Raw genomic sequence first — 24595 nt, forward strand, 5'->3', positions numbered from 1 at the left:
CTCTAAACCTGCTTCTGGCTTCTATGACCTTGCTCACTAACACAGCCAGGATTTACAAAACGGCCCTGGGATGCCTTCATCCCATCTGGGAAAACTCCTGCCCTTCCACCCTCCCACTCCCCTTCCCTGAAGGTTCAGTTTATTCGAGCACCATGAGACATCCCACATCATCCCACCCCAACACCGAACCAGGCAGAAACAACAGCTTTGAATTCCAGGTCCCATAAGAACTTCTAAGCTGCAGGGGAGATCCTGGGGGAGGGAGAATGCATGCATGCGAATCGAAACCCATCCCCACGCTGAGCCCTGAGAACGGAAACCATGGAGGTTGTGTGGTTCCTGCAACAGCAAACTCACCCAGCCTAAAGATTCCCTGGTTTCCCGTCACCACCTAACAGCACCGTTGCTTACGTTAGAGCATAACGGCTTATGTTACGGATCCTGTTTAAACCCAGGGTGTCAATAAGCTGCTCAGTCGATAGACTTGATGAGAGAGAAGGCACAAAATTCATAAACCAATTCAAGACTGTAAGCAGAACATGGTGATTAAATAGAACAAGCCAGCAGATAGCAAGGATTCCTGCACTAACACGCACCCAGCTCAGCCAGGGCTCCAGGTGCAACTGCAGTTATATCTAAATATCTATTTAAACCTCCCTCAGATTCATAAGATACAAAGAGAAGCTCACATCATCTAGGAATTCACTAAGGGTCATGTGTATATATAATATATTACTTATAAATGGCCTAAATTATACTGCCCCTCGCTACTTCTTTGCTACCTTATAGTGATTTAGTTCTTGGTGCCATAAAGCCTCAAATCCACTTCTGTCTCTCTACTCCAAAAAGCACATTAGCACCAGCTCCATTGTAAGGTGACTTCACGATTAGGCTTTGGGTTCAGAAGGGACTGACGTGAGGGTTGGTGAGCAGGCACAGAACAGATACCGTAGTGAACAGGCAGTAAGGCCAGAGAACAAGGAAAATGTAATTATATGCATTTGCCAAACTCTACCCCTTCTGCACTGCAAAGCCAGGTGCTCCCTTGGCAGCAGCACAGTAACAACAGGATTTGATCCCGGAAGGGCAGCAATTGCTGCTGACGCTGGTGAGGGTTCAGACACAGGGCTGCCCTCCCTTTGGAGCTGGCAGGAAGAAAGGGACTGTGCTGCCCTCAACAAAACAGGCAGAACTTGTAGTTTTACCATTTTTATTTCAGTCCTTGCTTACGTTCACTAAGATGTCTTCTCTAAGGCATATTATGTTTGCTAACATAACATGAGCACCTCCCATGAGCAGGCTGGGAAAGACTCATGCTGCTGGATACCAACGAAACAATTCGGTTAATTTAGTAGCTGAACACATCTATTATCACAGCCTGGATGTGCGCTCAGCCGTGAAGACAGCTGAAACAATCAAGCCCAAGCCCTCTTCCATGATAAAACGGAGAGAGGTGAGTAGGTACAACCCACCACCTTGCCAGAGATACTGGTTCACTCCATACAGGACTCTTCTTCCATGTGCTAAACACTGCCCAAATTACCCTCCTAGGGGGCATCAGGGACACCAGTTTTCAGCCAGGAGGACCCAAAGCTCTTAAACAAAGCTGAAAACCTGTACTAACTCAGTGGGAAACACAAGACACCCCATACCCAGCTCTCATTGCTCCACCACACTCCCACCAGCAACCTGGAGGCATCAGCACGGAGGTGACCATGGAGCCCCAGGTTTCCTCCCATGCTGCCAAATGAGCGAAGGGCTTTTGGCTGCTGCCACATCAGTCAGGCAGGAGCTCAGCAAGGGGAAGGCAGTGCCAGCTTGTGCCCAGTGGCTCCCAGTTACAGACAATGACATTTTGGATGTTGCTGTAGCTGCTCATGGCTTTCAGCTTCTCTCAGAATGTGTGTGGAGCAGCAAGGTGGGTTTGGAATAAAAGCCACCTCCAAACACTCAGATGGTGTGTTTGGGTTTCAAAGCAATACCCAAGAGGTGAGGCCAGCATCTGGAAGTGAGCATGCGTCACAGTGGCTTTTAACGGCCACTTCCAGGAAAGCAAGCAAGAAGTGAAGTGTGTCTGATTAGATAAACACACACCATTTCCAGAAGTCCAAAGAGTCGTTAATTATACACCTCCATCCTCAGGTGCTTTTGTACATTTGCAATAGCATTAAACTGCTGGCCAGAAACCATTAATCTCTGATCTGAGAAAACCTGCCTTCCCCTTTGTTAATTTAATATACATAGTCAGCTGAGACTACCCCAGCAATTAGGGCATGCAGAACAATTTGTCTTTTTCAGCTGTTTTGATGCTGCTGCTCCTCTGTTACCATGTGGATTTCACATTCAGTTGAGCTAAGAGAAGTCAGGAGTTACAAACTCAACTTCAGAGCCATGCAACTCAGCTATTTTCTTCTGAAAGAAAACACAACCAGTGCACCTCTCACAGAAGTCCACAGTTCTGCCATCCCCACTCACAGTGGTGGACCAAGCAGCACCGTTAAAACCAGCAGCAAGAAGAATTAAGAGACTACCTATCCATCAGGGCTATTGGACACCGGATTGACCCAGGCAGCAATTCCCACCCCATCATTCCCCAGCAGACAGGCTCGGTAGCCTGCACGGACTCATCTTCCAGGAGAGCAGAGAAATTTCCATACTCACAAGCACCCCACGACAGAAGGAGTCCCATTAACTTTCTGTCTCCGACCTGAACAGTCCCTCAGATGGCTCCAGACATAACTTTCAGCCTCCACCAAGTTATTTTTTTCCCAGAAATACCTGCAGCACCACCTAATTCTCAGCAAAAGTTCAACTCTGCCTCTTTGTCCCCAGTGCTGATCAACAGCAGCAGCAGCAGCCGTGGACGCAAAAGACTGAGCTGTGAAAACCCAGGTCTGTTCCTCTGGAAGTTTTTTTCCTCCCTCTCCAGTATTTATTGGCATGTTTACCAAGCCTACTGCAGAGCAACGGAACACCTCAGGGGCATTTCTAAATGCTCTCTCTGTCTTTAAGGTTTACTGAGGTTTCTAATAGAGCAAGTCGAAACCTTCTTGTGAAGATCAGCTGAGCAACGCTGCTGACTGCCTGTATTCATGCCTTGCTTTCCTGGAGCTCCTCAGATGTTGTTCTTCTCAGTGCTCGAGCTCAGGGTTGTTCTTGCTTTTTTAAATATTTTTTTTTCAAAATCTCTTCCCCTCTGCTCCCCCCACCCCCATGATCTCAACTCCACCGTGAACCAAGGGTGGTTTTTATTTACATTTTGCTTTTGGAATCTGGTTCTTGAGGCAAGTTTAACGGTTTTCACATTCCTGTATTTTAAAACTCAATTAAGTAGTCACCTCCCTACCTGGAAGGGAGCAATCAGTTCCAGGGAGGGGGACATTTACTGCAACAGAGTGGTGGGGGACACTTGTATGCTTGCTTGCACACACACACACACACAAGACATCCTTGTTTCCGCCATCTCACAGACACTTCCTATTCTTCTGTCTTCAGGACGCTCACCCAATATATCCATGTCAGGTAGCCCTCTAGACCCATCTTTTTTCCTGTGTCTCACATCCCCACCCTGCAGAGATCAGGGTGGCACATCCTTATGCTACCTTGAAGACATGGATACAGGAACCTTTATCCACAGCATCTTCTTCACAGTTGCAAGTTTGGTAGTGCATGCTCCCTGTTTTCCTTGGTATCTGTCCCCAGCTCCATACAGGAAGGGCAGGATCAGTCTGGTCTCCAGAGGGAAGGACTCTATTCCCATGCCACAGGCAGGCTGTCCAACATAGAAGTCCTCCATTCTCAGGGTGCAAGCTCAAGTAGCAAAAATTCTCTAGCAATACCTTGGTACAAAGTGAGATGTAGCCACAGAAAACACAAGGAAGTGTTTTATTGTAGGATGGTGATGGGATCACCCCACTAGGGCAAAGCTGGGTAGGTAGTGTGGGCAGAGCTTTGCTTCGTTATGGCCGGTCTCCACATCCAACCGGCACTCCTGATTTTGGAGTTGACAAGATCGAGCAGAACATGTGTAGCAGCAAGGCAGGGAGCCCTGCCAGGAGCTCTCATCAGGCTGACATGTGCTTTGATAACACCGAGGCACTCCCCCATCCCCAGCAGCTCAGAGAGCTGCCTGTTCCATCTCTGTTTGAGACACCGTGAACCCTCTCGATGCAGATCAAGCGACAGCTCTATTCACTGGCCAGGAACATGCTGTATCCCTCTGGGTGGCTGTACCAGAGGAGGCAGAATTAAACCTGACAGTGGACTCCACAGAAGACCAACAAGGAAAGGTTGAACAGCCAACATTGTCCCCCCCTATGCCTTCAGCACTCCTGGCTCAGCAGCACACACAGCTTAGCAACAGTGGTTACCCACAGAGCACCCTTTGCACCCCAAAGAACACGACAAATCTTGGCAGAAGCTATACTTTCACATCGAGGTTGTTTCTCTCTGTACCTGTATTAACTGAGGTACTGACTCATCTTTCGGGTGGGTTCTTTCAGCCCATGACTGCACCTACCCACATCTGTACAGACCCCAGCATTTCAGAATCCTGATTTTGGCAGACAACTCTAAATATTGTCCAGGATGATTAAATTAGACCAGCCAGGCAGTCGTCTGGAGTGGAAGACTGGTCTGTAAACACTACCAAGCCTAGAAGTGACAGTGGAGATACAGTCCGGCAATCAGACAGCATCTCAAATCATATGCTACTGACATCTAATCAGGAAAGCTCTGTCCAGCTACTGCTCCATTATTACAGCGAGCTCTTCAGAAAGGAAGGGGGGGAACCAAACACAGCAGCAAGAAAAGAAAGGAGGAAAAAAAAGCACAGCTGCCAGTAGGACAAGCATCTCATTTAAGGCTTTAATTAGTCTTCAAATACATAATGGGTTCTGGCACTGTAAATCCACTTGACCTCTATTATTGCCAGCACTTGCATGATAAATGCTGGCATTTGTTTTCCCAGTTGTTACAGGAATAGAACAATACTTTTCTCTAAATAGAGAAAGCAAATAATATCAGTTATTTACTACGACTGCACCATAAAATGCTGGCACCGAGCTGTTGTGTGTCAATCCATGGGAAGGGCCATCTGCTTACCCCCCAGGCCTTTAGACAGAAAAGGACCAGGGGAATCCTGACAGCTCTGACCCCTTCTGTGGCTGAGGATACAGCCAAATAGGCAAAACAATCATTTTTCCTCCTATCAGTTATTTGAAGGCTTTTCTGGCTGCACAGACTACATAAAAGCCAAGAGCAGGTATGGCTCACAACAGAAAGGTCAGCACACATTAAAATAATTGAAACACATAGCTAAGGGCCAGGGGAAGCTGTGGGGAGGTCGTTTCTAGTGCTGTCACATCAGACTTCCTCAGAAACACTCGGGTCCCACACAGGGCCCTGCATCCTCAGCTGTCCATGGTCAGAACTGGGAGCCAAAAGGACAGGAGTGAAACCTCTTGTGCTGGGAAGATTCAGGCTCCAGTGTGTTTGCTCTGAGGTGCTGTAGTCATTGGCACACAGACAGCACACAGCTGAGCAAATATCAGCCTTCCAGACAGATCCTCAGCACTACAAAAACCTTCTCCAGAATAACAATTTCACAGGCTTTTTTCTCTGTGGAAAAACTGTTCCTTTAAAAAAGTATATTCAATATGCAGTAACAAAGAGAAGTTACTTTTGAATCAAGATGCTTGTCTGCCTGATTTGGCAGAAGATGTTTTGCGTATGTGTCACCCGAGTTTCACATCCTCCAGAATCCAGTCTGACAGCTGAACAACTGGCTGAAAATAACAGCAGTATTGCACATCTACACAGCCCCCAGGAGCCCATTGACATTTGGCTGACTGCATGGAGGGTGAGCAGCAAGCACAGAGGCTTCTCAGGTGGGGAGAGGGAACAAGGAGACACTCTGGACCATGTGCCAGAAGAGCCTTGACATCCACATGGAAGAGGAAAGACTTGGAGCAAGAGTCCTCCTTGAAGACAGAGATGGCACAAGGGAGACATTTTCCCCCAGTAGGAGCAAAACTTGCAATCTTCAAGTACAAGGTGATCTTACAGCCTTACAACTATTACTAATTGCCATGCTGGGCACATCTTTGATTTCAGTTTTCCCCACACACATACAATAGGCATCAACTTTTCTTTAACTGAAGAAGGCTGGAATAAGGCCGATTTACAAATAAAAGTGCTGGCAGTTCAGGTCAAAGAATGAAGTATTTTGGTGTGTATTTGCAGGATCCGAAAGATGCAGAGCACCCAAACGTGTGACACCTAACAGCCAAATACAAGCCTTGGCACTTGTGAGATGCCTGGAGCCATGTTAGAGGCATAACCTCCCCCAGGCAATGGTCTGCTTAATGAATTAACAGTTGTGGGGACAGGAGCATTTTCTGGGAGATAACCTGAGCTGAGTGGAGGAGGCTGGGAGGAGCCATGGAACCTGGGGGCTGATTCAAGCACAGTTGGCAGGAACACCTGACTTTCTTTGATGAGCAGGATCTTCTCTGCCAGGATACAGCAGAGCCTCGTGACCTCCCATCTTCCATTATCAGCCCATGTTGAACAAGCAGAGATCAAAAAGACACCGAGCTTGAGCTAGGGAGTGACACGCATTAATTAACACCAACAACATCTCCAGCAGCCAGACAAGCCCAACCACTGCAGCTGTGTCCTCCAGCCTGGCTCAGGGAGGGCAAGAGAAAGAGCAGCACTCATGTCAGAGCCTTGCACTGATCAAACACTCGCAGTAAAACCCTCTAAAGAGCAGCAATAAACTCAACTCCTCCTCCCGGTAGCTGTTGTGAATCAGTCACCAGCTTGCAGCAGTCAGGTTACCAGAGCATGGCTGGCCACGCTGAACTTCAAATTCATGAGCTCTGTCTCTACAAGCTGCCCGGTCTCTTTGCTAAGCACAGGTCTGCTGTTTGAGTGGCTGTCCCTGCCAGGCTGAGGCCATTCTTGCTGCCAAGGGAAGGAGTGTGGTTCCTGAGGCCATTCAAGAGATTACAGAGACTCATGCTGAGGGTCTGGCCTTGCTTTGCTCAGTGAGGTGCCAAAGCAGACCATGGTCATCTGTACAAAACCTAAAAACTAATTCTAGCTGGGTAAGAAAGAATTTTCTTCTCCTTGGTCCCTTTCTTGCACTGTGCTGCAAGAAAATAGAGTAAGCAGAGGCACCTTGATCCAAACAGTAAATGCTGTACTGTTAGATGATAGTCATAGCCATAGGCATTTCCTACACATTGGCTACCAAAGGAAGCTGTGAGAAGTGCCTTCGGGAACCAGACAGCACACCCCAGAGCTGGGATGGCTGCAGGAGCCTGGAGCAGAAGCCAAAAGGGACTTCAGGCTTCCCAGCCTGGAGCAGGTGTTTGTGGAAGGAACCGATAATTTCCAAAAAGTTAGCTCTCCCCACAACAAGAGATCCTTTGATTTAATGGATGGCTTTGCCAAAAGCCACATTGTACCTTCTCTGCCACAGGCTTCAAGAACTGGCCTCTTCCTCATTCTCTCTTCCAGCCCCTTGCTGTCTCCCCTGGCATCAATATAAAACAAGCCCCAGGGTTGCATTAGCACAATATCATCTCCTCCAGTCCTGGAGGATTTCCTCTGCTGTGAGCTGAGAAGTCTTGCTGTATTTTACACTGGGAAGGAGGTTCACATACAGAGCAAGATGAGAGAAGAACACAGAACACTTAATATTTTGAAAGGAATATTTTAAAACTTCATAAAGCCAATACCAGGGCAGTCTGAACTGAGTGCTAAATTACTCAGTTTAAATCCAAATGACTCAGAGGTTCATCACCCCATCAGTGCTGCTGGAATGATTTAACAGCTGTAACAGCAGAGGTTATTCAGATTTGGAAGAGACTCATTTTAAAGATAATGAAGAGTCATCCTTCAGAAGTCCTAAATCTTCACCCAATAAGTTCCCTGTGCAAGCAGCACCCCTGTCCTTCCTGCCTTGCTCCCTTAAGCATTCCAGGAAGGAGCACTCAGACTTGGGTCTTTTTGGACACCTTCCTGCAGGTGTCCTAGTGGGAGGCACTGGGAACATTTGCCCTACCACTCCTCAGAGCTCAGCAGCTAGAACTCCACTGAGCATCTGTTAGAGCGCAGTAAAGCAACCAGACCACCCTGCATCCTGCCTTCTGCTTGGCCAAAGTCTACTCTGCTTCAGTCAACAACTTCATCCATCAAAACCCTGCATACGCAGGTACAATTAACCAGCATGGCCTTGGGCTTTCATTTTCAGAATGAAGAAAGGCTGAGCTGCAGCCTGTCCACTCTTGGGAAAAATCAAGTAACAGATGAGGGTACTTAATATTAAGTAATTTCAATTGCCACACTTACTCAGTGACTGGTAAGAACAGGGCAGGGTTTGCGCTGAAGCTGTTAGCAATGTGACCCCTGTAATCGTTTGTTTGCCGAGGGGAAGGCAAACACTACCTTGACATTGAAATCGCAGCCTCAGTGAACACAGCTGTCCCACTGTCAGGAGGACATTGGTCACAGAGGGCCACATCTCAGCTGTCAGCAACCACACTCCTTCACAGAAGGGTTGAGCAAACCATGGAGAAGGAACATCCCTGTCACCAGGCAGCATCCCAGCCTGAGGCACAGGCATGGGGGCTCACAGCACTGCCTCCTTTCTGCTTTGTGTCAATAGAGGGCTGGTCAAGCCAGGGTGTTTCAGCACCCCTAAACACTTCTTAGGTACTTCAAAGATACTTCAAGTCAGCAAACAAACAAAACCAAACAGGCTGGGAAACATAAAAGCAGATTTCTTCTATCTCTAATTGATCCAAGGGTTCAAAGATTCCTGTGAAGAAAGCAAGCTCAAAATTGCCTTGAGGATGCAAAGACCCACATTCAAAGTCACACAGAGCTGATAACTGCTTGGGAAGAAGAAGGGTTCATGGCCACTCAGGCTCAGCTGCCCATTTCACCACCCAAAGCACAGCTGTCTCTCACACAGGGATAAGCAGTGCCCAGCAACTCCTTGCTGAGCCTATGCTGAAACCTCAGCCCAAACCAACCAAGGTAGAGAAGGGCAGTCAGTGAGGAGCTCACGGGCAGCCAGCACTGCCCACCCCACATCCAGCACTGGGGGACATCTCCCTGCACCAGGCAGCACTTGTTTTGTGGGAGTGCAGGCAACCATGAACAACTCCCTTACAGGCACAGCAAGTTCCCTTACTTCTCCTCAAAGGCAAAAGCCCACTAGTACTCAACTCTTGACTTGCAGTGTGTGAAAGAGGGCAAGACCAGTCTTCAGGGCCACATTTTTGGGTGTTTGGAGAAACAGACAACCTCTGGTTATTTGCTTTCTGTTTTAGCTACTCTGTAGCTTCTTTCGGTTTGTTGCTTTAAGCTCTCTGTGTTTGTCTTTCTTAACAAGGTCGTTGCTTTCACAAGACTTCTGCAGCTCTGCCCCACTTCCCTGGCCTCCCACTTCGTCTTCTGACGTCCAGTCGCTCTCAGGATATTAACTAAAATTACAAAGAGCTCAGGAAGAGGAGTCAAAACAACAGAGGAAAACAGACTCTCCTTCCTCTCCCAGGCCCCTGGCAGAAGGCAATGTCCAAGACTTAGAAGCAGAAGTAACCTGTGAAGGACATTGCAGTCTGATGACCTGGCTCAGGGTTCCTCAGCCAAAGGTACAGGTTTTTCCAGCACCCAAGCTTGCTATCAAACCTTATTCTACCTGCTTGATTGAATTATTGCATTTTACAAGATGCCTGCTCTAATCAGATTATTTTAGCATCCTTATGAATATGCAGAATTTTTATAACCTTAAGCAGAGAAAATAATCTGAAGGGGAAAAGACTTGAAAGCTTTCCTCACCATGAGATTTGTTGGCATCAAAAGGCACGGCTGGTTCAGAAGTCAACTTGAATCTCAATTCTCTCACCTGCTTCCTATTACAAAAACAGATGTTCCTCTTGCTGTAAATTGCTGCTATTAATAATATAAATAATTATGCTTTTCTAACCATTTAATAGGTGCACAGGAGGGTACCAAAGTTCCTGGCAGCCACTAAACACATCTCCTTTCTTCTCAAGGGCTCAGAAACACATTGGTGGCCTCTCTTATCCCCCACTGAAGTTCAGAATAAGAGAGCTGAAGCCAGAATAAATGCTAAGGAGAAATCAAGAGAGCCAGGCTCCTCTCCACAGGCTGTTCTGCAGACCCATCCTCCCTCCAAATCTATAACAAAGACAGCATCTTACCCACCCAAGATGCACGTGTAAAAGCGTACATGTGGGGCTAAAGCACTGCAACACTTGCACTCCTCTCCTCAGGTACGATGCTGCTGCACAGCCCCAGCCCATGAAACATGTGCAGCTGATTCTTCCCTCCCCAGCAGGTTCCCAGGACCCAGCAAGGGGCAGCATTGCTCACATCCCAACCTATTCTGGGAGGGAACCTGCCCTGGGCACTACAATTCCCTCTGCTGCACTGCAAGCCCCAGTCATTTGCCATTTTCCCTCCAGAGAACATTTATTCTTCTGTTGACAACAGCACCAGCCTTGGGAATGTTCACAATGTCACCACAGATTAACAAGGTCACCACAACCTCCAGCAAACGCTGCCTCTGACTGGAGCCACTCAGCCCCTCTCGCCCTGCAGCAATCGTGCACACAGCCTGGCTCAGGTCTGGCACTGTCAGATGAGAGAAAAATCACTGCTGGCTCCAGATGTTAACACAGCACAGGCACATCTGGATCACTGGAGGGCAGTCTGCAGCCCACGGGCCACACGCTGGCTCTGCTGTGCCCTGCCTCACTTACAGAGTTAAGCCGGGTGACTGACCAGGCTTGCCATGTGCCTTAGGCAAAAAATCCCAAGTCTTTGGTGCCGCACGCTGAGTCTGACGCTGCACAATGCAGTTGGTGAGGCTGTGTCACCACCTGTGTGAGAGACACTGCCACATGCCAGGCTCAGCTCTCCTCAAGAAGGGCTCTGCTTGGATCAAGACCCTCCCCTGACCCCCAGATCATACTGTCCAGTGTGGGACACCAGAGCAGGTTGCATTCAAGCCCAGATTCAAAGAGACTGTGTTATGAGGGCAGAGACCCCTGTGCTCATGTCCGTGTAGTCCTAGGCACTGTCCCCCTCCTCCTGCACCCCTCCATTCCCCAGGCCAGGGAACCTGGCCACCCCATCAGCTCATTTCCTCCAGTTTTCTGTCCAAGGATCAGCAGCAGCACCAAGGCTGATTTCCTGTTCCCTTTTCAGAACAGTTTGCCAAAGGGAAGCTCAAAATGAGGTGCCAGGAATGAAGAGAAGGCCCTAGCTAATGAGTTTCCCAGCAGTTATAAGGATGGACCTGACGTGCTAAAGGAGGCTGGGACAGTCACTGCGGCCCACATGAACTTTTGAGGGAAACAGCTCAGCTAAAGCGCAGCTCCTGATGGGGCACAGCAGGGCACGCTGGCTCCCTCACCCACAGCTCGAGTTCTCAGGAAAAGCTTTAGCACTGACATAACACGCTACACCTTCAAGATCAATACTGTGAGCAAACACACACAGTCAAGCCCTTCTCCCTCCCAAAACGTGTGCCACAACCCAACTCTCCACGTCAGCTCTACCAATAGAAAAGAGAACATACTGCTGGAGAAAACATGTCTGCACTAACAAGGTCATTTTTAATCAGTTGGCACCTCCTGGGATGCAGTTTCATCTGTGTGAATTATTAAGTCTGTCCACAGCAACAGGACAACCAGCTGGAAGTGCCCCATGCCAGGCACCCAAAATGTTCACAGTTCCAGGACCGGCAGACGGTCCCCGAGCTGGGGACATCCAGGCTGACGTCACTGGGGCCAAGACTCTGCTGTGCTCTCCTGTTCCCAGAGGAGCAGAGGCAGAAGGACGCCAGGTTCAGTGCCGTGACTAAAGCCACTTTGCTGTGACCAAGTCTTGCCACATCTTTGCTTCCAAGTTGGGCATCACTGGAGGTGTTCCAGGGGCAAGACAGCACCCAGCATGCCAATGCTCACAACCTGTCTTCAGCCCATGCTGTAGGCTTGTTCCTTGGGTGCTACTGAGAACAAGAACAGCCAAAAATCCCTGCCAGCCACCTTTTGAAAGCTTGCTTTATCAGTCAAATCAGTTCAAAAGGTCCTGCAGAGCTTTAAGAGAGACAAAAGCTGATTTGCTACTTGGCTTGAGGAATGTCATTCCCAATGCAGATTAATTCCATTAACTCATTCTGTGCACATTTTGGGATGGATCCTTGCCTGCCCTTGCAGCTCACAGCAAACCAACCACAGTCTCCTTTCAGGAAAAAAACTTGATAGCCTCATCTTGCTCTGGCATTTGTATTTTTCTCCCCATGTTGCCTACTTGCAAGCACCTCCCCCTGCCTATGCACTGTACCACGGGGCCCTTCAGTGACAGCAAAAGCCCAAAAACTCACCTTGTGCTTCATAGCCAGAGTAGTGGTGAGCCATGCCCACATCCTCATCTCCAGGGCCCAAGCCGAGGGCTGCCTTGAGCTGGGCCATGTTCACCTGGGCTGTCAGCTCACCGGTCTGGTCCCCGATCTACAGAGAGAAAACCGAGAGGGCAGCTGGTTAAAAGGCAACAAGCTCTGAGCAAACAGCCCCTAGCAAAAAGTTTGCCAGTCCCATATCAAAACAAACGCACAGCCAGCCAGCAGGTACCTCAGACACCCTGAGAGATCATACAGCCCAGCTTCCAACACCAAAGCAACTCTCCAAAACTATTTCCCAGTGGTAATCTGGGTAACGGACCATGCATGCCATGTGCTGGTTGCATCTCAAGATGCATTTCTGAGGGGTTCAGTGCAAGGAACTCAGGAGGCACAGCTCACCTGCTGCTGCAGAACTGGGACAGAGCTAAACCTGCAGGACTGGTCCATCCTGTAGCCACGTATGGCTTAGCAGAAAGCCCCGAAACTCTCAGCTCCCTTCCTCAAGTATTTCCACAGTTACTGAGCACCAGCAGCCACACTACTACCACATGGCTATGTGGGCCCCGTCACATTCAGGGCTTGGATGCTCCAAAAGCCCTTCTCTCCTGGCTCAGATCCATACAGCTTTGAGTTGTTCCTAGCAATCTACTCACACAAGACTCCAAAAAGCTTTTGGAGTCCAAATTCTTCCGAATTCCCCTTTCTTCACTGGCCTGAGGGAGCTGATGTTACATGTTCAGGAAGACATCTTTCCAACGACTCTTGCTACTTAAAATTGAAGTCGTAGCACATGCTGCTGGGCCTTCCTCAGAGTTTAATTAAACAAGAAAATGAATGTGCTGCATATCACCAGCGAACAGAGGGGTCACTCAGAAACAGCCTCTAATCTTCAGAGGAGCAGCAGCATCTGCTAAGAGGAAGACCTTGGCAGTTCCCTTGGAGAGGGCCTGGCTCCCCATTAAGAGCCTTGGAACAGCTCTCTTGTGGTCCTTCAAGATAGACTGCAGCATGAGCCATCCTAGAACAAAGTCATAAATCCCCACATTATTTATGACAAAGCCCCAAGCACTAGTAAAGGGAGGCAGATCAAACAGCTTATCAGGCATAAATCCCCTGCCAATTAAAAGAGATTTGCTGTTGACATCATCTCCAGAGAAATTACTATGTCCTGGTTAGGTCTCGCAGTCCTTGACACTCTGTTCAATGCTTCCCCTACTTCCACTCATTCCAGATCCTCTCCAAGGCCCTGTTAACATCAGAGGAACACACTGGGAGGACAAGGATCCTGGGCAGGACCTACCACACATACCAGAGCAGAGCCCTGCTTTCTGCCCTTATCTCTGATGTCTTGGTTTCCCAGGAGGCCCCAGCCACACAGAGATAGCAAGGGCACTCCAGAGCAGTGCCTGAGAGCTGGGACAGCTTCCAAGGTTTTTAGGTGCACATCCTTCACTCCAGCTGCATCAGAAGATTTCTCTGTAACCTCTGATCACCTTGAAGCAGCTTCCCATGTGCTCAGCCTGAGCAGATGTCACTTGGATTCAAATGTCACTGTCAGATTTATGGCAGGGTAAAATGGGGAGAGGGTGATGGGAAGCAAGCATCAGCATGCAAAGCTTTAACTTCATTAGGTTTTTCCTGGGCAAAATGCTGGTGCTTGTCACAACAGCACAAGAAGCTCACTTGGTTCCCAAGGCTAAAATAAGACATCAGCTCCAGAACAGAATCACTACCTGCTAGAAGCTAAAGCAGGCTCTCCTCACAAACAGACATCTCTGCACTGCTCCATAATTAATGGCGTGGGGGAGTTTATTAGCCACCTGCCACGAGTAACCTACTCCTGACATGCCCTGTAATCACAGCCATCACCCCAAGAAGGAAAGCACCACTGTGCACCCCCACCCCATCAGGTTTTTCCTTCCACCCCTAAAGTCACCAGGACCACTCCTGTCCTCCCATCACTCATCAGCCATGCTGCACATCACCGAGCTGCCATCTGGCTCTGAGTAATCAGCCCCGCGCTGCAACAGCCCTGGCAGACTAAAACTGGAAAAGTTAATTTGTCCTAAAATGTCCAGGGCCAAAGAACAGCATTTCTTCTGTATGTCTGATAAGTATAATTAAATACATAATTAGGCTGGTACGTCAGTCCTACCCCAAGATTTAGCCAACCTAATAAAAAAGGCAGGAGAACACACAAAGCACTTACATATGGTGATTTCAATTAGTGCTTCAGTAGGGCAATTTCTTCATCTGGGGAAGACTAAAGAGGCCACAGCCGATTTCCTCATAACACACTGGAAAGACCAAACAGGGACATTCTTGCTTTCTGTACTTCTGAGCCACCTCAAAATGCCGTATAGTTTTGCACCAGGAAAGCTGCTGTTAGCCACGCAGGCACAGCTCGGAAAACCAGAGTAGCTGCACAGATGAAACCTGGAATGGCGTGGCAGTGGTACAGGGCTAGCTGCAGGCTGTGCTCGTCCAGTGTCAGCCATCGATCGTACTGGGACGATGCTGGAGTTCACCACCACACAGCTGGGACCCCCCACAGCTCCACTGCTGGGAAATAACCTGCCACATGTGCTGTGTCACAGTGTGAAATGGAGCGGGTTTAGCACACCCAGCCACCAGGCAGAAGCTGGCCTTGTTTGCTCCAGGTACTTAAACTTGCCAGGAAAAGATGTCAGACCACAGCGAGAATCATAGGGTCCATTTCAGGATCTCTTTCTTGTGCTCAGGAAAAGGTGGGGGCCTTACTAACCAACTGGACACCAAGAGATATCCGAATTCCTTCACACCACCTAGGTGCACGACACCTTGCCTGCAGACCTGACAGCTAGTCCCCCATGCCCTTTCTCACCCAGAAATATAAGTAAAAAGCAACATACAGCAAACGTACGAGCTGTAATTAAGGGCAATGCTAAGAGTCTCCCATAAAAAAAAAATTCCAGCTGAGCTCTACAGTTCCTAAAGAGATCACTGAAACAGCACAGACACAGGCTTTCCCAAGTAGTCACAGCAAGAGAAGAACTACATCAATATAGCTTATTGGCATAAAATAAAGTCTTCCTCTCATCAGGGATAGTTGTTTCCCGCCGATCTGAACCAAATTCTCTTACCTCTTGGGAGATTTCAAGATGTTTCCTTGCAAAGTGCAAGGCTTGTTCATGGCTCCCCAGGGAGACATAGGCATTTCCGAGACTCCAGCAGGCTCTTCCTTCTCCCACCCTGCAAAACAGGAAACTGTCAACCGCAGAAATGCTGGGCAGAGCCCAGCAGCACAGCAGCCCTTTCAAGGCCTCCTTCTCTAGAGCACCGACAGCAACACTTTCTAGCTGTGTTTTCACCTACAGAAGTGTTCTGCAAAGGAAAGTTAAATGCGCTGTACATCAAACTCTTGAGGTCAGTAAAATCAGGGAATAAGCAAGAGCTCCAGAAGCTTAGCAAGAGCCCAGAATGGTTCGGCTTCATTTGTGAGCACCAACCTGAGAGCAGAAGCCAGAGCTCCTGTCTGGCTTCCACCTCACACAGCAAGGATTCCTCTCCAGAGATGCACAAAGCATCAAGAAGACATGTAACACCCTGCCCTTTAGTTCAACAGCAGCCCAGAGTTGAATTAGTAAAAACAGGGCAAGGAGAGAACATAGCAGGCAATGCTCTCCTGCTAAATCCCAGCACTGCATCACCCAGGATGCACAAACTGAACCTGCATGCACCAGGCAAGCAAATATTGACCCATTTCCACAAGGCCTCCAGGGCACTGCTGCTTGTTTTCAGAAGCCAGAGAAAAGCAGGCAAACGTGAACCCTGTCCCAGGCAGCCCTCACCCCCAGTGCCCACCAGAGCCTAGGTGTCTCTGTGCAGGTTTCAGCACCTGCTTGCACAAGCAGAGACCTACCGCTCATCAGAGCCTGCTCAGCCCTGCAAACAAGCAGATGTGGGGGGCGATGGGATAAAAAAAGCACCTGGGGGCGCAGGGGGAGGTTCAGCGTGACTGCAACTCCCTTTGCAAAGGTTTGGGCGGGTTGATCAGCATTTAAACGTTTTTCTTGTCACCCCGTTCAATACCTTCTGCTCATAGGGTGTGTTCCCAGAAATGCAGGAGCCCACAGGCCTGCACCCCCACAGCATGATTCACCCTTGGGTGGGATTATACGTTCTTCAAGCAGTGCCACAGAGATCCCATTTTAATGTCTCTGCTCCATCTAGTGGAGAATGCCTAGCTTCCCAAGAGACATCAGCAGTGACACTGAATGAGGTGGCTGCAAAGTCACTTCAGCTGCAAGAAGGTTCCAAGAGAACAGAAACAACCTCTCTCTCAAATTAAAAAAAATAAATAATAAAATAATAAAAAATAGGCCAAACCTCCTAAAGAAGGAATGAGACCAAGAAGCAAGATACATCATTGCCACACACTCTATGTAACATCATTTGTTTCTACATGGAAGTTTCCAGCATCATCTCAGAGCAACAGGACAAAGCGGCATGTGTGTATGTATGTTCTACCTACACAGTTTCTAAGGAAAATAGAATTTCTGTGAACCTGAGGAAGGTTTAGAGGGGTCCTCTCTGAGATAAAACGGCAGCAGCCAGATTGCAAACTGCTGAATACAACGCATTCTTATTAGAAATCTCAGTCCACCCACACAGACATAGCATTAAGGGCACAATCTCCAGGTTTGAATGACATGATAAATGTGCCAATCGTGTTACATTTTTGACAGATGACTGGACTAAGGTCTGAGTTCTGAGACATTTCTAAAATCTTTCAAGAATACACATCACTACCGTTAAGCCCCAGCAGACGAGAACGATAAATCAACAGGGAAGGGCCTGTGCTCTGACCCCACCAGAGCAGAAATGCTGCCTCCTGAGGCAGTCCCTTACCTGTCTCCCAGCTCCTGAGCTATCACTAGGTGTTTCAGATGGTACTCAATCGCTCTTTCATAGTCTTGAAGCAGCGTGTATGTGTTTCCAAGACTGTAGCAAGCCTGGGCTTCTACCGCTTGGTCTTTGAGTTGTCTGGAGACCTGGAGTGTTTTCCTGCATGGAAAAGGTGGAAAGGAAGAGACCTGGTAACTGCAGGTCACCTCTGGAAAGTCAGCACTTTGGCATGCACTGCACTGAAGTCAGTGCCTGTTACCCACTGCATGCTGTCAGGTGGCTGCACTGCCTGCCACTGCTGAGCACCACACATAGAATTGGCCTCCAGGTCCCCTGTCATATTCCCCTGCGCCTATGAATTCACTGCAATAGGTCAGCATTTTCAGGTAACAACTGCCCTGAGTCTGACTTAGCCCCTGGCACTTACTTGTAGTACTCAGCAGAGATGTCAAACCTCCCAAGGAAGATGTGCGCATTGCCCAGGTTGCTGTACGCTCTCCGCTCGGCTGCCTTGTCCCCAAACTCCTTAGCAATAGCAAGGCGCTGCAGCAGACACAGAGTAGTGAGTACAGGCTGGCCACTGCTAGGTTTCTGTTACACAGCAGCTCTTCTGGGAGATCAACTTCTTGGGGTTGCAAAGCTCCCACCCAGCAAGGTAGTGGTGTACATGTCTAGCAGGGCTGGATGCAGCAGGAAATCTCTCCCTCTTTTGCAATTCAGGATCAGGAAGGAAAAGTGGGAGTAAAGTCACATCACATCCTCCTCTAACTCCTATTCCAGCCCAGTCAGTACACATGTACTAAAGGAGTTATGCAGATACTTCAGATGAATAAAGAGGTGAACAGCGCTGTAAGTGAGGCTGTGAAGGGATGTGGCTGATCAGCAGCCTAATGTGCAGAAACAAGGCTGTCACCTTGTGTGGTGCTGTGGCACTGCATGAACACACATGTGTGCACTCCATCTCATCTGTGCTGCAGCTGATCCTCAGACCTCTGCTCCTGCCCACACCTCAGTCCTGCCTCTCCTCACATCCCCTGGCTCCCCATGTTTCCCAACCTTTCGCCCTCCACTTTGCAGGGCATCCCAAACACTGCAGTGTTTTCCTGCGCCTTTCAAGACCCTTCTCCCAGAGCACTGCTGGCTGCTGTTCTCCAGCATTTAAAAATCAGACAAGCTGTGATAGGGCTGACTTTGAGGTGTCAAGCACCTTCCACTGCAAGGAAGCTGATCTGCACTCTGAGCTACAAGCTGAACTGCATTTGAATTGGGGCAGGGACTGTGTCACCTCACCCCTCTGTAAAGCCTAACAGAAAGTTATGTTCTACAAGCAGCATTTACTCCTGATCAACAGCTCTTTCAGCATCTTAATTAAATTAATGGCTTGCATTTATTAAAATCTAGATTGACACAAATTAAGAGCAGAAAAGCCTTGCTAGACCCCAGCTGCAATTTGCCCCTAGATATCTCCTTTGGTTTCAAAGCCAACAGCACCCTTCCCCCAAGCTGCTCATTAGGTGCTGCTGCTGACTGGAGTAAGATGTTGCTCATTATGAGTTAGTGCAGCAGAGCCAGACCCTGAGGTACACACAGCGGGGAGGAAAAACAGCTGGGGGCAAACACCTCCCTGTACTTCCCAGGCAGTGGGGTGAAAAGAAAGGCTGCTTCCCAAAAATCCAGTCTCAGCAGTGGTTTCCTACCTCTTTGTGGAAGGCTATAGCTTCACTGAAGTTGCCAAGTAGGTACTGGGTGTTGCCAAGATTGCCGTAAGCACGGCCCTGTGCAGCTCTGTCCCCTAGCTCCTTCACCAGGGACAGGTTCCTCCTGAAAGAAGTCAGAGCAGTATGGTAAAACACAGTGAAGAAACCTGCACTATAAATAAAGGAGAAAGAACCCTGGAGAAGGCATTTGCCCTTCCCAACCACCTGTCTTGTGCATCCCTTTGCAGGTGAAAGCCTGGTTATCTATACTAGGTTTAGACTAGATATTAGGAAAAATTTCTTCACCAAAAGGGTTATCAGGCATTGGAACAGGCTGCTCAGGGAATTGGTTGATAGTGGATAAGTTATGGTTGGACTCTGATCCTAAAGGTCTTTTCCAACCAAATATTTCATGCAGGCCCACTGGCTATGCAACATGCATTATTCCTCAGTAAAAGGACTGTGAGCTATATATAGGCACTATCACATCCTCAGATGTGAGAAGACAGGTATAAGATCTTGTCACTCTTCATTTAAAAAGGGTACTTTAAAAAACCTGCATTACTGAAGCAAAACTCTGAAGCACAATGAGAAAACATTAGCCCAAAAGTCTGGTGAAAACCTTCCTGCGTGGAACATCAGAGCTCTCTGCAACTACTTAGAAAAGGAGAGGATGTTATAAGCAAGATAAACTACAGATTTATGAGAAGGACAACAGGGACTTCAAGCAAAAGCCTCCTCCCTTGGGTGAGGGACAGTCTCTGCTGCAGCCCCAGTGATGGAGACACACAGGGATCCATTCTCATCAAAGCCAGCAGAGAGCAGCAGGGGCTACAGGAGCTAAGAGTTTGGCTTCCAAATATAGCTCTGAGAAGGAGCAGACTACTGAACTTAATTGCATGATCATTCTTCAAACTACACCGAGTTTTACTAAGGCAACGCAAGGATGAATTTCAGCTCTAAATTTATAAAAGCTTGCAGTGCTTCTCTCACCTTCCTTGAGATTAATTTGCCATGATAACTCAGCATCTCAGGGGAATATTCCTAATTCATTACAACATGCAAAATACCTCATTCAGTGGCCTGATTTTCAACAACACTGAGCCTGCAGTCTCATCCTTTGCAACAAACATCTTCCTGAGCTCCCACATCCTCAGTGGCCCAGGAAACAAATCCCCGCTATGATAAATGCTCCCAGCAGGACTGATGCCTGACCCGCCCTGCTTCCTACAGAAGAAAGCACTGGCCAAGCTTGAGCACTTACTCGTAGTATTCTGAAGCTTTCTGTAGCGTCTCCTTGACTTCTTGAGGCAGGTAGCCCGGATCTTGGGCCATGTTCCAAGATAAGTGCTTTCCCTTTGCATGGTAAACGTTTCCAATATTATAGAGTGCTCTGGCTTCACCTACCTGAAGGGAGGAAGAAAGGGAGCAGCAAAGAGTTACACTGCACATCCCAGTACGGGGCTTCCTCTTGCTGGGCAGAGATGGGGAAAGGCAGGAGGCCCACATTTGCCTTTCCCATCTTCACTGTCAAAAGCACTAGACATGTGATGCAGCCAGAAGGGAGAGCTTTACACTCCATCTCCTTCCAAAGCCCACCTTCACTGTATCACATTTACTGGCTTGCAAACAGATTATTTTTAAAGCTAGGAAATATTTCCTGTTGGATGCCATGAACCAATTACCTTGTCTCCCTGCTCCTGAGAAATGTCCAAGTGCCTCTGGCAACAAACGACAGCTTCATCAAACTGCCCAAGTATTTTCAACGTATTCCCAAGGTTGCCACTTGCCTTGGCTTCTCCAATGCGGTCCCCAATGGTTCTACAAGATGACAGGAGGAATGAAGAGAGGTGTTAAAGAGCTCAGATTTTTATTCACTAACTGCTGGAGGCAAAACTCAAGCTGCAGCAAGCACTGCACTGGTACGTACACCACCATCCAGAAGTTCCCAGCACACACCTGACTGGAGTGGCTTCATAGAAGCTCTCTCAATTTTGAAGACAGTTTATTGGGGTTTTTGCTGTCTCAGGTGAACTGCTCTAATGCCTTCAGGTGTACTTATGATGAGTACCTGGGGATAGGAGAACTGGCCACTGCCCTGCTCTTGCTCCAACCACAATCCTCGCATCCCCTATTCCTTTCTCCACCTCCCAGCTCTTAAGTTGGCCAGCCCATTCTTGTTGCCTCCTGAGTTCTCCATGGGACAGTCAGCCCATGCTAGTTTTGGATACTTATTTCTGGGCAGATTCCTCCATGCTACTGGGTTCAGACCCTACAGAGCTTGCCTTCATACAAGCCCTGACAGTTTGTATCTGATTAGGATGAAACACTGCTGAGATGCTTACCTGGCCAGGGTTAGGTCGTGTTTATGGTACTCCAGGGCCTTGGAGTACTCCTTTAGGTAGAAATAGGCATTGCCCAGCTGACTGTAGATGGCACTGAGAGTCTTCAGGTCCTCGGTCCCCACCTGCACCGCTGCTTCGAAGAAGGCTGCCCCAGCTTTGAAGTCCCCAGTCTTGCACAAGCGCTCTCCTTCCAGGGCCAGTTCCAGGCAGGACGCCTCCATTCTGCCAAAAGCAAGACCGTCATTTCTAGAGGAGTTAGACTGCAGTGCACCCACGCTGCTATGCAATGGTTAAAAAAAAATTACTTCATTGTACATCTTTAATTATTCATTGCACCAGAAAAAAAAAACTGCCAAAAAATCCTGGAGGAAGCCACCCTGCAGTGATGTGGACACAGCTTTCAGTGGACATGGTGGGCACTCGGCCCCTCTGAGAAAGCAGCCTCCTAGACATGACACACAGGAGCATCCAGATTTACAGGCTGCATGAGCAAGTGGCCAAGGCAGCCCCTGGGTTCCTGGTGGGAATCCAGACAAACTCAGTGCTCCCAGCTTTCAGGATGCACATTCCCATCACAAGATAGCACAGCATCTGCTTTCCTTTTAGGCGGTGCACAGCACAGAAGCCACGTAGCCAGGCTGTTCACACCTGCATTGCTTCCCCTGGGGTAACAAAGAGGGTAGCCAAATTGTAACACATTTTTATGGCATACCAGAGAAAACCCTGGACTGTGCAGAATTTCTTGGCTGAGCAGGTCCCAGTCCTCTGTGTCTGCTTTTCATTAACTCCCCTGCTGTCACTTTTTCCACAGGCACTCTGCACATTAGTCTCCAGGCCAGCTTTTCTCACATTTCTCCACACCTTTGGCAACTGTGCTTGCTGTGCCGTTAGGGAGTGCTCTGCAAGCCAGCAGAGAGGAAGATGACCAGTGGATACTGCTTCAAGAGAAAGAAAATGTGCTTCTTTGAGCGCTCCAAGTCCTTCCAAAGTTACACCATGTGTATCCTCCAGCTCTCCAAAGGGACACATTTGAGAGCTTACATTTGGAAGTATCTTGCCTGCCTGCTGCAAAGCCAGCCCCTTCATGAGGCAGATGGACACAGCATGTTCCTGCTCCTCTATTCAGATGCTTCTCCTTGCTCTTTTTAGCTTTTTCATTTCTGCTCAATGTATTTTTTTAAAATCAAAACTATCTAGGTCAAAGGTGGCTCAAGAAAAAACACAGCCCATCTGTCCACAGCCAGAAAAGCAAGGGTCAGACAAAAGATAATAGATGTCTAAAGGCAGTTTCTATTCTGTTCTCAAAAAGCACTTGCAGAAGTTTGACTGTGGTACCCAGACTCAGAGAACAGCTTCCTCATCATCACTGTGACAGCAGCAGCCCACCTGATGCCTCCTGCAGCAGTTTTCTGGCTTCACCCAGAAGATGCTTCCCCCAAACCCACCCTTACGGTGAGCCAAGGCCCAGCCCCTGCAACCAGGGTCTCTGCAGACCAAGAGTGGTGTTTGCTGCCAAAGCTGGGGCGCTCTGAGCTCCTCTGGCTTTTGAGGACACAGCCTCTCTCTACTGATCCTCTTGCTGGGCCACATGAAAATTAGTAAAAATGAGCTTTTGCTACAGCATGTTGAGGGACCCATTTGGGGATCACACCAAGGTTCTAACAGCCCTAGGGCACATTCATGATTTGTCGATCACTACACAGTTATCCGATGTCATCATCGGGTATGGACACATCGCTGTTGATACATCCCAGACAGCTGAAAGAAGGCTTAGGACTGGAGAAAGACAGGGAACACCTTATGCTCAAATCAGCAAGATTAAAATCAAGCAGCTTAGCAGAGAGGAATCTTGAGAGGACTTGAAATGCAGGAATGAGCCACTGTCACAGGAATTAATGTTGGGTTCCTGTTAGAAGGTGGCAGAGAGATGCAAGTTTCAACATAATTTCAGTTCAAATTTCAACACAAACAAAACTCTTCCCAATATCTAAGTTCTCTTTGAGACAGAGCTCACCAACTGCAAACAATCTAAAAACTGAGCTGGAAACCAGTTTCTTGAATTCATGGCTGGAGACCAGTTTCTTTAATTCGTGGCATTGCAATCTCATACAGATCAAACTTGCTGTGCAATCTGAATAGCCTGAAGTGAGGGTTCCCATCCCTGCAACATAGAAAACCCTACAGCTACAAGACACAGTGACATGCTCCAAGGGTGGCGCCTCACTCAGACCATATTTGCCAGAGGAAGCACAACCAGAAGAAGTTTGTGCCTCAGAGCCTGCATTGCGATACACTCACACACTTGCACACACTCACACTCTGGGTGCTTTCCTGGTGTTCCCATAGTAACTGCTGAGGCACAGTGTAGTGCCATGACCCTCCAATGCACACAGCCTTTAATTAAAATCTGTTTGTCCTTGAACAGGCTGCTTTGCAGAGTATCTGACTTATCTAATTAACATCACTGCTCAGTTTGGGACATAAGCAAAGAAAGGGATGGGAGAGGCAGCTTTTTCTCCGCATTGCACTCTGCCAAGCCTTTGCTGCCATGTGAAAGGACGAGAGTCAAGGATAGCAATTATTAATAGAAACATAACCCACTTCTAAAACCCACCTGCCCTTCCCACATCCTCAAGGCCCAACAGAGCGAGTTTTGGGAAGCCACTTTGCATACAGTTCAGTCATTGCGTGCTTAAAAGCACTCAAACACAACACCAAGGGCAGAGGAACCAACTAAAGGTCAGTGAACAAGCTCAAGCACACTGCAACCCTCCACGTACAACAGCTTCCAAAGGCTCAACTGACCATAAAGAAAAAGACAAGGGGCGATTTAGGCAGAAGATAGAAATCCACTGTTCATATGAGCCAACCTGAACCACCTCAACAGACTCTGGCAAAGGAAAGGGAAAATGCTTCCTCCCACAAGACACGGCTGAACTCTCCCCTACCTCTTCTTCTGCAGGTTATGCATTTCCTGAACATAAACCCATTGCTCCAAGCCCATTGGCAGAAGGAAGCAGCGGGGCTGAGGTCTACTTGGAACAATCTTGCAGACAGGTCTCCCAGTTAAGTTCACAGGCAGGATTTGTGGTTTTGAAGATGCTGATGGCCTCTTCATGGCCTTACAATATGCACTGCTTTCCAGTTACCAACTGCTCTCCAAATTTCACTCCATCTGCTTGGGCAACATTACCAGTAAGCTGCTGGAATCTTGAACC

At 48.3% G+C, this 24595-nt stretch overlaps 1 protein-coding gene across 1 annotated transcript in view; it reads right to left on the reverse strand.

Moving 5' to 3' along the window:
- The window catches only part of GPSM1 (G-protein signaling modulator 1), a 51081-nt gene extending 26733 nt beyond the window's left edge, over window positions 1-24348 (reverse strand). Inside the window, exons 1-9 of the mRNA XM_010188189.1 lie at window positions 24326-24348; window positions 21378-21599; window positions 20718-20853; window positions 20297-20439; window positions 19033-19156; window positions 17763-17878; window positions 17339-17494; window positions 15571-15679; window positions 12431-12557 (exon numbers count right to left, since the gene is read on the reverse strand). Of these exons, the coding sequence (XP_010186491.1) occupies window positions 12431-12557; window positions 15571-15679; window positions 17339-17494; window positions 17763-17878; window positions 19033-19156; window positions 20297-20439; window positions 20718-20853; window positions 21378-21599; window positions 24326-24348 (1156 nt within the window). The remainder of the gene's footprint in view (window positions 1-12430; window positions 12558-15570; window positions 15680-17338; window positions 17495-17762; window positions 17879-19032; window positions 19157-20296; window positions 20440-20717; window positions 20854-21377; window positions 21600-24325) is intronic.
- Between the last annotated feature and the right edge of the window lie 247 nt (window positions 24349-24595).

This window comes from Mesitornis unicolor, unplaced genomic scaffold, assembly GCF_000695765.1.
Source record: "Mesitornis unicolor isolate BGI_N332 unplaced genomic scaffold, ASM69576v1 scaffold6507, whole genome shotgun sequence".
Taxonomy (NCBI): Eukaryota; Metazoa; Chordata; class Aves; order Mesitornithiformes; family Mesitornithidae; genus Mesitornis; species Mesitornis unicolor.